This window comes from Cimex lectularius, unplaced genomic scaffold, assembly GCF_000648675.2.
Source record: "Cimex lectularius strain Harlan isolate CLEC.00 unplaced genomic scaffold, Clec_2.1 scaffold1, whole genome shotgun sequence".
Classification (NCBI taxonomy): domain Eukaryota; kingdom Metazoa; phylum Arthropoda; class Insecta; order Hemiptera; family Cimicidae; genus Cimex; species Cimex lectularius.
The window spans coordinates 3,667,360-3,681,849 of record NW_019392813.1 but is presented as its reverse complement, the minus strand read 5'-3'; the positions used below and the strand labels follow the sequence as shown (position 1 = coordinate 3,681,849).

Genomic DNA, 14,490 nt, shown 5'->3' with positions numbered 1-14,490 from the left:
TATTCAACTTAGTATGTAGTGCAATAAATTACCATTAAAAATTAACTACTTTGCCAATAAATAAATTATGTGATCAAGAGAAAGAATTTAAATGCTAATACAATTATTAAGATAAAAGATTATTCAATGGCGTATATTTGATTAGTTTTGTTTGCATTCTTTAGTCTGAATCATAAAGATTATAAGTTATTGCTCTCAAACAACTTACTTTGTGCCTTTTGAGATATGCAAATAATAATTAAAAAAAAAAAAAAATAATCAGGTACAATTCAAAGGATAAAACAGCCCAATCAAGATAAGGTAGGGTGAATCCCATGCACAGTATCATCTGATCTTCTGGATCGAACTTGAACAATTTTAATGGATTGTTCAAAGTGGAAAGCCAAGTTCGTGAAAGTCGCAAAGAAACGCATTCCAATATCGACATGGATTTGGGAATATTCCAGGGAAGATGTCATATCTGACATAATCGCAGGTGTAACAATGAGCCTTACAATGATACCTCAGAGTATGGCTTATGCTGCTTTGGCCGGCTTTGACCCACAGGTAACGAAAAATAAATTAACTGGGATTTCTTAACATAAAACTAACTTGCTTGAAATATTTACAGTACGGTCTAAATTCTGCTTTCATGGGCTGTTTTATTTATGTATTATTTGGTACAGTTAAAGAAGTGATTATAGGCCCTTCATCATTGATGTCTCTCCTGACCTTTGAGTACACGCAACATCTCAATGTTGACTTTGCCATACTCCTATGTTTTACTAGTGGAATAGTACAATTTCTAATTACAATTTTGCAGTTGGGTACGTGTATAAATGCTATTTAGTGTACTGAGAACAGATCTTAAATAAATTAAATTTATTTAATTAAAAATACTTATAAAATTATATGGCATAGATGTAAGTATCGTATTTGGTTTTCATAGGCTTCCTTGTTAGTTTCATATCGACTCCTGTCATATCTGGATTTACAACAGCGACGACTATCATCATTGTCATCTCTCAGATGAAGGGGCTCCTCGGTTTATATTTTAAATCCTTTGGTTTTATAGATAACCTGAGAAGATTGGGTGAAAATTTAATAAAACTTAGATTTGGTGACTCCATTCTAGGTATATGTTGTATCTGTTGTCTACTAAGTCTGAGGGTATGCATTTCTACTTTTTAATAAAACACTTTAACTAGTTGTATATAATATAATTGGAACTTTATTTCAGAAATTGAAAGATGTGAAAATATCCAAAAAGGTCCGAGGATATAATGTTTTAAGAAATTTATTCTGGTTCCTTGCGACCGGCAGGAATGCCCTTGTAATTTTTCTAAGCGGGTGTTTAGGGTATTATTATAAAAGTGCTGGCCTGGAGGTACCATTCATCACTACAAGTAAATATTTTTATACGTAAATGAAAATAAAACTGAAGAAGTTATTTAAAAAAAAAATCATCTTTTCAAAGAATCCATTGAGTCAGGGATACCATCCTGGAGTTTTCCCCCTATAAAGACTCAAGTCGGCAATAAAACATACAACCTCCAAGAAATGGTCATTGAGCTTGGCTCCGGCAATCTTGTCATCCCAATTGTTTCAATATTTGCAAATATCGCGATTGCAAAGGCGTTTGGTAAGAAAAATTTATCATAAAATGTAAAATTTTAATAATAAACTCATTCAGCCAGAGGAACAATCGATGCTACCCAGGAAATGATGACTTTATCATTAAGCAACATCTTCGGCTCGTTCTTCCAATCGTTGCCTACAGCAGGTGCATTCACAAGAAGTGCAGTTATTAGCGCAAGTGGCGTACGATCTCCTGTTGCCAATTTATACTGTGGTAAATATTTTATTAACCCAGCAATTAAATGAGTTATAATTAGAAACTACTGTAAGTGGTGCAGATGAGTTATATTGTTATGCTCAGCCAGGTGAGGACATTTGGTGCTCCACGCTTTTAAGCTAAGATTCATATGGACAGTTTCAATAATTATATTGATAAAATTAGTTAAATATGTCAGCCAAAACTCTAACTCTAGGGGTGAGCTTATTCACAAGTGCACTTACCAAAGAAGACACTCGCCAACACCATTCTCCACATTTTTCAGCTTCTTGTTGCCTTTTCTGGCATCCCTTGGTTTTGGGACTGTGCTAGTAAGTCAACTCAACTCAATTCATCTCAGTCCTTTAATTATTTAGAAATTGTGAGATGCAGTCTGGTGTGATAGGTTTCAGAAAAACATTTTCTTTATCGTGCCAACGTTTTGATCTTTATTGAGATCATCTTCAGGGCTCAAAGTGTTTGTCTTCTGTGTAATTGTGTGTAAAATTTTAATAATAAACTCATTCAGCCAGAGGAACAATCGATGCTACCCAGGAAATGATGACTTTATAATTTAGCAACATCTTCGGCTCGTTCTTCCAGTCGTTGCCTACAGCAGGCGCACAATTACATAGAAGACAAACACTTTGAGCCCTGAAGATGATCTCAATAAAGATCAAAACGTTGGCACGATAAAGAAAATGTTTTTCTGAAACCTATCACACCAAACCGCATCTCGCTATTTCTGAATAATTATCGATTAACAGTCACTAATCACCACTCAGTCCTTTAACTTGGTCTTGACTCTTTAACTCACCCTTGACTGCCCTCTTTGCCTCGACCTCTTGGTTTTCCAATCTTCCCTTTTTATATTGGTCCCCAAAACAATGGAGAAATGAAGAAAAGCATTGTTCTTGAATTCTTGAGAAAAGAGAGTCAAAGGCCTTCTTGCAAGGGTCAGTTCTGTGACCCTTGGCCGTCAACCTAATCCTAATTCACATCCATACCTAACAATCCCTGAGTGCTTTCATTACACAGCCCTCTGGTCCCTTGTAAAGTTTAGGGTAATACTAGCTGGTTGACGCGATCCCAAATTTATGGCGACTCTTGATGAGCACTGTCCATAATTTACGAGAACATTCCCTTAATACATTTTTTTTTGTTATTTATTGAGACTATTTGGTCATTGCTTATCGACAAGGTTTTTGGAGATGTTCCTTTGTCTCCTACTGGGTTGGCGAGCCATCATATTACAGATCAGACAGCCTAGCATAAAAAAACATAAAAATTTCCTAAGAAACTATTGCTTTACATTAATAATTACTTCAACTGGTTTACTTTTAACCCATATTAAGATAGACCAGATGTAAGCCCAATGTAGTAGATCGGCTTACACTACAAGAAAATAGTTTTAAAAAAAATATATCGTTTGTTAGAGGAGATCATAGTGACCCCTCGTCCTCAACATCCAACGTGTAATTAGACATTAAGCCCACCTGCGCAACAGGACTTTTACTGTTTATTAGACATTAAATATTTCTTTATAAACTATTTTAGCCAGTTTTTTGCACTTTCTTGTTTCTAAAATATCGAAAAGTTTTTTTATATTATAATTAATTCACTAGAGTTCGTGGTCCGATTGACCAAATAATATCTTTCAATTAATTAATCTTTATGTAAAGTATTGGTTGAGATAAAAAAGTTAGTGTCACGAGCGGGATTCGAACCCAAACCCGAAGGTCGAACTTTTTTATCTCAATCAATACTTTACATAAAGATTAATCAATTGAAAGATTAAAATTAATACTAATCATCCAAGAAAAGGTAGTTGGGTGTATATTAATAATTAAATCTTGTTGGATTAATAAAAATTTATATGTCATTTACAGGGACTTTAACTCTACTTGCCTTGCAGTTTCTCACCCCTTACTTCCATTACATTCCACGATCCACCCTCTCCGCTGTTCTGATTTCAGCAGTGATTTTCCTGATCGATTGGGAAATCGTCGTACCTCTGTGGAGAGCAAGCAGTAGGTTTGGATGTTATTTGTCTTAAAAATTAAATTATTATTTTTTTATGCTTATTTCCCGTAGAGGTTGACTTTTTAACACTGGTCGTTTCATTTGTCGCAAGCTTGTGCCTTGGAGTGGAAGTCGGTCTATTATTTGGTGTTGTAGTAGGCCTGGCAGTTCTCGTGCAGAAATGGGCACGGCCAGAAGTCTCCACAGAAATAAATAAAGTTGATCTTTTATTTTTGAAAAATACCGCTTTTTAATAAATAAATTTATTCTTATATTAATATATTTTGAATTAATTATTTAGAACTCTTTAGGGGGGTATGTAATTTTGCGACCCGAACTTGGCCTTTACTTTCCTTCCGTCGACTATTTGACATCTTTGATAATGAAACTTGCACAAAAAGAGTCATGCGATCACGGCGAATCATTGCCAATTGTGATAGACTGTTCAAAAATAAAAGGAAGCGATTACAGTGCGGCAAAAGTAAGTTCGACTGATGCACAAGGATATTTTATAAATATGTTCATTCTCGACTCATTTTCTAGACCTTCAATGCGCTGAGTAATAATTTCAGCAAAAGTGGTAAGCAACTTTTATTCCTCGACGTTCCTTCTGAAAGCAAGGAAAAATGGAAAATTGCCGGATGTAAAGAACAGTATTTCTGCACTACGCAAAATTTAAATCAGGTTTTATTCGGTGAGTTTATATAATTCATATAAATATAGTTGTTGTATAATGTTTATTTTTTCTTATTTTAAGGTTCTTCTTACAGTGCTTCGCTCCCTCTTTTATACCCAGGTAAACATGATGCTAAATTAGAAGAAACGGAAACATTGACAAAAAATGATGTTTCTACAGAAAATGAATAAACTATTTATATTATTATATATTTAATATACCAATACAATTTCTCGGCCAAGTTTTCCTATTTTTGTTTTCCTTTCTTGTTCTTATAATACTTCTCTTTGTATTTATCAAGAAATACTTTCTGATTGTCGAGCATATTTTTGACTTTGACAATCTCTTCGGTGAGGAAGGCCTTTTCATCCATCAGTTCAAAGTAGTCTCTTATGATGATCGGGAATTTCATTATGCCAAATTTCTCCCACTCTTGTTTCACCTTTTCCATAACTTTAGAGCGTTTTTCACGAATCTTGACGCATTCATTTCTCAACTAAAATGTGAATTTTATTTTTAAATATTAATAAAAATGAAGGATATCATAAAAGCATTACCTCAACAAGTTCTCTCTTGGATTCGACAATCTCTTTCTTTATTTGATCCAGATTCTGATCGATTGCTTCATTTTTGAACCGAACATGAGCAAGTGTTTGCACTGCATGGACTAATTTCTCCTTCAATGACAATATGTATGATTCTCTATAAAGTATATGAATATTAAGTAATGATTTTTGATTTATTATAATTAATTTTTGTTACTTAATATCCAGTTTGTCTTGTAGATTTCTCGTCGCTACTTTGAGCTGTTCGTAAGTTACAATGTCGACATCATCTTCCCTATTGGATGGCTTGGTCCTCTTTCTCAGAGCATGTTTCTGCTTGAGTTCAGTGAACTGGTTCATTTTCCTGACATAATTGTGCCTAACTTTGGACAGGAGTTGGTCCATTTTAAATTGTTGGTTGACAATTTGTTCGAAATCCTTGAAAAAAAATCGCAATTAAAAAGAAGAAAAACAGCAAAGGTTCGATTACTTACAACATTTCGAAGCACAATTTTGCTAACTTTGGGATCTATCTTTTTTATTATTTCCCTCTGCCTTTCAAAGAATGATTCTATCCTCGAATCGAGTTCAGTCTTGAGTTGTGTAGTGACACTGTCGGCGTTATCGAGTATACTATTTCGCAACTCCCTCTCACTCAACAAGAACTGTCGTATTTCATTGTACTCTAAAAGTCTACGATGGTACTGCCTCCTCAGTAACTCTTCTGTCTCCGGGCTTAGTCTTTGCCTTTCATCCCTGAGATTTTTCTTTAAAATAAAGCATTTACTTACATTAATCTAAAAATATTTTATTTTTATAATAAAACTCACTCTTTTTAGTTTGTAATATTGGCATAGTTTTTTTCCTAAAAATTTATTTTTTTGCCGACACAACTTGAGCTTTTTTCTTACAGTTCTCAATTCCTCAAGTAACTCCATTTTAAATTGTTTTTCTTCAGCTATAAGGAGATTCATAGGGATTTCTTTGTGTTTTTGCATCCATACTCTATAGTTGAATGAACAATAAAATAAATTTAATTGAGACTATACTAAAAAAAAAATTATATTTATCCATTACCTTCGAACACCAGTGGTATAATGAGCTTCCCCTAAAATAAAATTTATTTTAAGAAATTGGCTCGGATTTCTTAAAACAATTTAACTACCAAAACATACACACTATGCACTGTTATAAATGTATTAAAAAATAATAATAATACGGATTTGATGATTAAATATATTTCTCTAAATTTGCAACTAGAAGGGAAATTAAATTTCCACATAACTAGCAATATTTAAAAAAAAAAATACCTTGTTCATCTATGAATTCATGTATGTAATCCTGGTACTCCCACATCCCTTCTTCTTCCAGAACTGAAATTAAATTCAATTAGAAACAATAAAGGATGAAAAATGAACATTTAATAATAAGCTTACATTCCTGATGCTCTTCTGGGACAGTTTTTCTACTAATTTCACTTGATTTCCTGATGGCTATCTCTTCCTCTTCTGGCACCTCTATTTCCTCTTCGACCTCTTCCCCATTTGGTAATGTTTTTGTGACTTAAACAAGCAATATATCATTGTTAGATTGGTCCAAGTGGTCTGAGGGATGATGAACCTGTAATTTGGTCCTTATTGATCATTTCGATCTGCTTATCCTCGCTGAAATGATCAGTAACGACCAAATTATAGATAGTATATCGTTGTCGGGTTTTAAATAAATATAAATATAAAATTTATAAGACGATGATATCAAAATTAAGATCAATATACCATAAACTTTTTTAAATTTTTTTGGCTTTTCTTCAATCAGTACTTCTTTTTCTATAACTTTTTCCACTAGAACCTCTTCGCCTTTCTCATTTACTGAAAACAATCATTAAAAAAAGTCAGATTTGCTGAAGATTGATAAATTGATTAAGGCATGTAAGGATTTCACACATTCTTTTATTAAAATGGTAGTTCTTGTAATTCTGAAGCTCATCTCTTCTTCCACTGTTTCTTCTTCTTCAATAACCTCATCACCATCACCGACTAAAATTATTACAAAATTAAAAAACAAGAACATTAAACAAAATTTATGTTACATACTTCTGTTGAATTTTACAGTGATGGGAACCATCTTTTTCTTAATAAATACCTCTTCTTTTATTTCTAAAATTGAGTGAAAAAATGTTATTATTATTTTGGTTTGATATAAATTTCATTAATGTATAAGATTAATTACTAGGTACGAGTTTCTTCACTAGAATCTCTTCACCAGTAGCATTTAGCTCAAAAACATCAATGTATGTGTACTCTTCTGCCTTGTGTTCGACTGCACCTTCTTCCTCGCCTTCGACTACCCGTAATTCTTCTTCTACTACATCCTCTTTAATGTCGGCTTTTTCATCCAAAAATTGTTCTTCTTCTTCCTCTTCTTCCAACTCCCCGGACTGCTTCTCTCTCTGTAGCGATGGCGATTCATTTGGGATTTCCGAGACTTCGGAACCATCTGAATCACAATTTGAACTGAGATGCTGGTGCAGAGAAGAGATAAAAGGTTTTTATCACCTTCCTGGATCCCGAGGAAATCATAAATGCTTGCTGACGGTGAAGCGCCTCCCACCGTTCCAGCAATTTCATCTGAGAGTGTATCCTGATCTAGAGCATCACCTTGAAAGTCTGTCATCTGACCCTGGCTGGGAGCGTTCAGGTCTATCATTTCAGAGGATGGAACAGACATGTCCTCAGCATTTTGTAACCCGGCCATGGTATAAGCTAAGTAGAAACTATGCCCTGTAAAATCTATATGTATTATTAGTAAAATTAACATATCAAATTCTAAAGTTTATGATTTAAAAAATAAAATTCGCCATGAAAGGAAATAATTTTGGTATATATCCAAGAATTCAAACTAATTCATACAAAGTTATGAACAAACTTTTGATCATTGATCAATTAATCAATTTTGAAATCAATTAATAGGTAAAAATAACTTTACAGTGATGAGTGCTGTATTAACATCTTAATTCTTATGGCCACTGACGCCCACTTAACTGCTTGTTCTATAAATATTAATTAAGCTAAACTACTGCCTTTTAAACGCAATGTGGCTTTTATGACACTTTGAACATTTTGATAATTTTACTTACACTAAAAATCTAAATATGCAGTCCTGAATTTTTTTTTTTGTCATCCAGTTTTGCTCTAAGGGACCAAAAATAATGCCATAAATTGATTTCTTATGAGAAATTTTTGTTTGTGCAGTCCTTGATGAATTGATTCAAACCATCAAACATTTAAGGTGAAATAAATAATAGCATAAATAAATTATTTTCTCTTTTTTTATATATCACCGAGTGAGATTTATACTGCATAAAGAAGGTTAAACTTGGTAGATAAATAAACAAAACCTAATATTTTTATTTTAGTTATTTTAGTTTAGAGCATTTTATATTTTGAGAAATTTAAGCAATTTTATCTTTTTTGAAGGGAATATCTGATAAATATTACTGATTTATCTTTTGCCTATGGCTGTTACATTGTAATTATTTTCTCCTTTCAAACGAACATTTCATCATCTTTTTTACACGTTATTAATGACTGATAATATTAAAAAATTGGAATTAAAGTAATTCGTAAATTGTTGTTTAAAACATTAGAATATTACTGATTTGTCTTTTATCTAAGGATGTTACACTGAAATTATATCTTAAATAAATATTTTGCTTCTTTTAGACCATCATTTTAACCATCCTTTTTTAGATAATATTACTGGTCAGATAATATTTAAAAAATTGGGGTTAAAATAATTTGTAATTGTGGTTTAAAATGTTTGAATATTGTTGTATCATCTTTATTATCTATCTTCACTATTTATTGAAATTATTTCGATTAATTTTCTTATTTTAGATCAACCTTTTCATTGCCTTTTTTCATAACATTTTTTAGATACATACATGATTGTGGTTTAAAATGTTTGAATATTGTTGCATTATCTTTATGTTTGTTATGTATACCAATTAATTATTCTTTTTTTTTATCTAAGGTTTTTGGTTGAGATGAAAAACCTTAGATAAAAAGAATGATTAATTGGAATAATTAATATGGTCAATTATGACTACTAAACAAATATTTAAATATTTATTGAAATTATATGTTGGATTACTTTTCTTATTTTGATCAACCCATTAATAGCCTTTTTTACATACAATCGTAATTGTCATTTAGAATGTTGCAATATCTTTATTATCTATTTTTGCTATCTATTGAAATTATATGTTATATTAATTTTCTTACTTTAGATCAACCGTTTCATTGCCTTTTTTTACATATTATTGATGAAGAGATAATATTTAAAAATTGGAGTAATTTGTAATTGTGGTTTAAAATGTATGAATATTGTTGCATTATCTTTTAAATTGAATAATTAATAATTGAAAAATAAATTGTTCTATTGAAATTATATGTTAAAAAAAATATTTTGCTTCGTAGACCATATTTTCTTTGCCCTTTATATATATTATTAATGTACTGATAATATTTAAAAAATAGAGTTAAAGTAATTCGTAAATTGTTGTTTAAAACATTTAAATATTGCTAATCGCTGCCTTATAAAATAAAATAAAAAAAAAAACTGATTTATCTTTTGTCTACGGCTGGCATACTGAAAATATTCATTTAATATTTTGCAATTTTTAGATCTTTTTAAGGAACTCGAATTAAAGTTTTACAATTTTAAAAGAAATTAATAATTTATGTATTTTGAAGAGTTTTCATTTTATTTCATTATCTTTTATTTTATGACTGTTATATGGAAATTATTTGTTAAAGAAATATTTTGCTTCTTTTATACCATCATTTTAACCATCCTTTTTTACATATTGTTAATGGGCAGATATTTAAAAGTTGACGTTAAAATGAATTGTAATCTTAGTTTAAACTGTATGAATAGTGTTGCATTATCTTTATTATCTATCTTTACTATTTATTGAAATTATATGTTCGATTAATTTTTATATTCTAGATCAATGATAAGATTTAAAAATTGGATTTAAAGTAATTCGTAAATTATTGTTGTTTGAAACATTTGATTATTGCTGATTTATCTTTTATCTATGGCTGGTATATTGAAATTATATGTTTGCTCAATCAATTTCTTATTTTAAACCACCCTTTCATCATCCTTTTTTACATATTATCAATAAACAAATAATATTAAGAAATTGGAGTTAAAGTAATTCGTAAATTGTTGTTTAAAACATTCGAATATTGCTGAATTATCTTTTATCTATGGCTTGTATATTGCAATTATATGTTAAATATTTTGCTTCTTTTAGATCTTTTTAACTATTATGTGTGAAGATTTAAAGGTGGAGGAACTCGAGTTAAAGTTTTAAAATTTCAAAAGAAATTAATAGTTTATATATTTGAAGTTTCCATTTTATTTCATTATCTTTTATCTATGGGAGACAGAGAAGGGACTTCCAAGCAGGGACTAGGGAGTAGGGAGGTAACTTTTATATTGAGATTGACGCTCGGCATCATTTGAGGAAGTTATGTAACGAGTTTTTTTTTAAGGTCATCAACGATATGGAATCCAACTATGATGAGGATCTTAGCGAGAACATCTTTTTCAAAGTTCTCCAAAACGAGTATTTTGATTTGTTCTCGAAGGCGACTGCAGAAGGATGGATAATTTGTGTACCCAGGGCGGACTCGATACCCAAATATGCCTTGGATGCCAACGATTTTTTCAGCCACGTCCTTATACCAAACGAGGAACTTCCCGAAACGCATTTTAGGACGCTCAACGGCAAAGAGGTCAGGATTTGCAACAGAGTGGTCATAGTGGACAGCGAAGATGCGGTGACATTCACCACTCATGTTCTGTTTGAAGAGACCTACTACACCGCAGACATGCTGAGGTACAAAGTGCTCTGTGTCGAGTCTCCATTACAGCATTGTTCAGACGATCTTAAAACAGAATCGGGAATAATCACCGTACACAATCTGCGAGACTGCATCGATTTTCTTTGGACCGAAAGCAGTAAAGAAGTCCTGGAGAGGATAGACGAAGCGGTACAGACATTCTTGTCTGCGAATGACAGGCTCGAGTTTAAATCACTCCAAGATCAGAAAGACGCCATAAGTGAGCTTTATACCAAATGCCTAAATATTGCGTTAAAAGACTCAAAGCTGAGAGAGAAGACGTACATGAACAGACACATGTTGGACAATGCGAAAGTCAGTGTAGAATCATATATGCACCATAACGTTTACGGTAAGCTCATGAAAGGTATATCAGCCTGTACTGCTTATGAAGACGCATGCTTTAACAAAATTGTTAGGAATTTATACGACATACAGTTGAAAGATTTGAAAATTGGTTCTGAATTTCAAGTTGTGATACCCAAAGCACGCTCTGAACTGAAGAAAATTGAATGCTATAGTACCGTCGTCGGTAAAGTCGGTTGTTTAAGAAAAACTATAGTCGCTATCACTAACGAGGATGCTGCATTAAGTCAGATGAATGTTCTTGCCGCGGACGAACTCCTTCCAATGTTGGTCTTTCTTGTGGCCAAGTCTGGCATTCCAAACTGGATCGCCCACCTGACTTTCATTAAGGAATTTTCTTTCTCAAACAGCGCTTTTCATGGAAACCAGCATAACTTTTTAGTCACCTCTTTAGAAGCTGCCATAACTTATATTAAAACAGATCTAAAAGTTGAACCCTCAGAGCCTGAAAGTCAGTTAATTTATAATGATTTAGAAGACAATAAAATAAAGGCAGAGCGGGGTTCTTCTCGTTTAAGCTCACTGTTCGATTTTGCCAAAGAAGGAAATTTAGAGAAAGTCCAGGAAATTTTAGGTACGAAAGACATCGGAATCGGAAGCCTAGAAGGGCTCAATTTGTGCCATCCTCTTTGTTCTTGTGACCGATGTGAAAAAGAGTTGAGCATTAGTATGCACATGTCACCGACTATCCAATCTTGTGATGACAGGGGTTTCACCGTACTTCACATTGCCAGTATGTACGGACAACCGAAAATTGTCGATTTACTTGTCAGATTAGGGGCAAAATTGAATAAAACAGATTACAAAGGTGCCACAGCATTGCACTATGCCGGTGCCAGAGGTCACCAGAATTCTCTTCTGATTTTGCTTCACGCAGGAGCAGTTTTTGATCAGCCGGATAATGAAGGAAATACAGTTTTACACTTGGCTGCTGCCAATGGTCATGAATCTTGTGTCAAAGCCCTTCTTTATTTCACTGAACAAACCTGGGAGAAACTCGACATCAATTGTTTAAATAACCAAGGTGAAACTCCTTTACACAACGCATCCCGTTGGGGTTTTACCAATATCACAGCGATACTTTTAGAATATGGGGCTTCTCCTTTGATAGAAAACAAAAGGAAGCTGACACCGGTTGATGTAGCCAACAATATTCATATTCTAGAACAACTCTCGTCTAACAAGATTCAGAAGATGGATACATCGCTGATAGAAAGCGACATTTCGATAACATCTAAGAGTCTAGATTTCACAGATGAGGAATCTCCTGTTAAAAAGACATCAGCTGTGAGACCAAAGTCTACTGATGACATAAGAAAAATAGAAAGAGCCCTCCGAGCAATTGCATTCGGCGATATCACGCTCGCTTGTTTCTACCTCGGTCTCGAGATGAACAGCAACGAAAGTCTTAACAACAACTGTCATCCCCTCTGCTCCTGCAAAAACAAGAAATTCAATCCACTGGACACCAAAAACGCTTTAGACGTCAATAGCTGCAATGCCGAAGGATTCACTCCACTCCACGAAGCAGCAAAGTATGGACAGACAGAACTCATAAAACTGCTCATAGGAGTTTCAGCAGATGTAAACGTGCAGACGTTCAAGTCCGGAATGACACCGTTTCACCTCGCTTGCCAAAACCAGAAGTTCAACTCAGCCAAACTCCTATTAGAAACTGGTTCGGTAGACGTTGACAGTACAGATTCATTCGGCAACACGGGCTTGCACTACGCTTCAGAGACAAACAACTTAAAATTGATCAAACTCATTCTGGAAAATCATGGCAAGCGTGACATTAAGAACAACTCTGGAAAGACTCCTCTGGACATCGCTAAAGAATCAATGCTAATATCAGCAGTACAATTGTTAACATCTCACACCCAAAGCTGAAACTCAAAATACACGGGACCTGATTTATTTTCAAAATTGTCTGTGATAAAAAAACAAACAACAACTAACAAAATAGTCTAGTTTTATAATATAGTCTGAGAAATATTTACTTACTGGAATATTTTACAATTTAAAATGAAACCTATCTAACAATGAGTTCTTGACAACAAAAATCTACATCTGTTGCTAAGGAGTAGAAGATACTTTCATGGTTCAAATGGTTATAAAAAATTTGTTCATTGACAGAATATTTATTTTAGTTTTAGATTTTTAATTTAAAATGTTGATCTTTTTGCGTTATTTTGATTTTTCGGCTGTTTTGTTATTACCAAATTTGTTTTTTAATGTTTTAAGATGTGAATTTCTAGTCTACTTTAAAAAAAGTAACATTCAAACTGTGATGGAGTAATTAAGCAGCAAATTCATAAACTAAAATAATCTTTTAAGTAACAATACAAAAGAATTTCTTTTGTAGAATTGAATAAATTAGACAGTTATATGAATATAACATATATATATTTTTTTATTTTAGGCAGAGATTTTTAAGACAGTCAACTGAATTTTAAATCTTTTGGATTATTGTGCTCAGCTCTCAAGTTTAAATGAAATTACTTGGCTTATAATAATTATTGTTTGCAATAACAGTTTACACACAGTCTGTTAAAATTATGAAACTGTTATCAAATAAATATTTTTTTTATTAAAGAAAGTTTTTATATGTTGGCCTCATCCTATCACCTGCCAGACCCTTCCTGCGTTACTCATTTTGTCACTCAGTTTCTCTACTACTTAAGCCCCCTTTTTTTTTTTTCCACACTGACATATAAAATTCTAAAAATGATACATTAGCAAGTTACTAAATTATAGAAATATCGTTTTATTACAATAACTTATATTAAAATTTGTGATGTTTTGTAATTACATATTATGTCGAATCAAACATAAAAAATGCCATGCAGCACTAACAAACAATTCCAAGCATGACAGCACTTAACTTTATAAGGAAAATATTAGTTAAAGCTTCAACATCCTTATGAAGTAGAGCTATCTCAGAGTTCATATATTAATACATGAAAAAAAAAAAACTGGAATTTTGTTATTTTAAGTTTAAATTTTGTTTTTCAGGTAACAGTTTGACATCATCTTGTAGATTATTAAACAATTATATAGCCCAATATAAACAAGCGTTTTCACATAGTTTAAGGTTAAGCCACTCAGCTATTTTATTACTTTTTCTCATATAGCGATTACATACAGAATTAA

General features: G+C 32.5%; 3 protein-coding genes across 4 annotated transcripts; 2 read left to right on the top strand and 1 right to left on the bottom strand.

The window, feature by feature from the left end:
- The first annotated feature begins 281 nt into the window (after positions 1–281).
- Positions 282–4,722, top strand: LOC106663195 (sodium-independent sulfate anion transporter-like). Its single transcript, XM_014387852.2, has 11 exons — positions 282–546; positions 611–806; positions 929–1,149; positions 1,220–1,385; positions 1,457–1,621; positions 1,673–1,831; positions 3,703–3,843; positions 3,908–4,053; positions 4,137–4,316; positions 4,379–4,529; positions 4,593–4,722. Exons 1-11 carry the CDS (start codon positions 361–363, stop codon positions 4,700–4,702), a joined length of 1,821 nt encoding a protein of 606 aa, XP_014243338.1. The 5' UTR covers positions 282–360; the 3' UTR covers positions 4,703–4,722.
- Positions 4,577–13,520, bottom strand: LOC106663182 (trichohyalin-like). 2 transcript variants are annotated; one of them, XM_014387832.2, is made up of 15 exons: positions 13,342–13,520; positions 7,612–7,845; positions 7,286–7,552; positions 7,150–7,212; positions 7,000–7,092; positions 6,832–6,924; positions 6,493–6,618; positions 6,367–6,429; positions 6,134–6,164; positions 5,887–6,061; positions 5,551–5,823; positions 5,274–5,494; positions 5,069–5,213; positions 4,733–5,007; positions 4,577–4,643 (listed from the first exon to the last, which is right to left on the bottom strand). In XM_014387832.2, the coding sequence occupies exons 2-14, from the start codon at positions 7,808–7,810 to the stop codon at positions 4,759–4,761; spliced, it is 1,998 nt and encodes a 665-aa protein (XP_014243318.1). In that variant the 5' UTR covers positions 7,811–7,845; positions 13,342–13,520; the 3' UTR covers positions 4,577–4,643; positions 4,733–4,758. The 2 variants fall into 2 exon arrangements, with proteins under 2 accessions (XP_014243318.1, XP_014243325.1); XM_014387839.2 differs by having other exon boundaries at positions 7,612–7,836.
- On the top strand, positions 10,127–13,346 carry LOC106663176 (ankyrin repeat domain-containing protein 27-like). The gene is made up of 2 exons (XM_014387818.2): positions 10,127–10,552; positions 10,621–13,346. Exons 1-2 carry the CDS (start codon positions 10,505–10,507, stop codon positions 13,225–13,227), a joined length of 2,655 nt encoding a protein of 884 aa, XP_014243304.1. The 5' UTR covers positions 10,127–10,504; the 3' UTR covers positions 13,228–13,346.
- Positions 13,521–14,490: the final 970 nt, after the last annotated feature.

What these genes read in the sequence shown, in the direction of transcription:
- LOC106663195 (XM_014387852.2), top strand. Translation starts at nt 361, where the DNA reads ATGGATTGTTCAAAGTGGAAAGCCAAGTTCGTGAAAGTCGCAAAGAAA. An exon ending in TGGCCGGCTTTGACCCACAG is followed by an intron (nt 547 to 610) that starts GTAACGAAAAAT and finishes AAATATTTACAG; the next exon opens with TACGGTCTAAATTCTGCTTT. An exon ending in GTTGTCTACTAAGTCTGAGG is followed by an intron (nt 1,150 to 1,219) that starts GTATGCATTTCT and finishes ACTTTATTTCAG; the next exon opens with AAATTGAAAGATGTGAAAAT.
- LOC106663182 (XM_014387832.2), bottom strand. Translation starts at nt 7,810, where the DNA reads ATGGCCGGGTTACAAAATGCTGAGGACATGTCTGTTCCATCCTCTGAA. An exon ending in CACTGTAAAATTCAACAGAA is followed by an intron (nt 7,093 to 7,149) that starts GTATGTAACATA and finishes TAATAATTTTAG; the next exon opens with TCGGTGATGGTGATGAGGTT. An exon ending in TATACCACTGGTGTTCGAAG is followed by an intron (nt 6,062 to 6,133) that starts GTAATGGATAAA and finishes ATTCAACTATAG; the next exon opens with AGTATGGATGCAAAAACACA.
- LOC106663176 (XM_014387818.2), top strand. Translation starts at nt 10,505, where the DNA reads ATGGGAGACAGAGAAGGGACTTCCAAGCAGGGACTAGGGAGTAGGGAG. An exon ending in AGGGACTAGGGAGTAGGGAG is followed by an intron (nt 10,553 to 10,620) that starts GTAACTTTTATA and finishes TTTTTTTTTAAG; the next exon opens with GTCATCAACGATATGGAATC.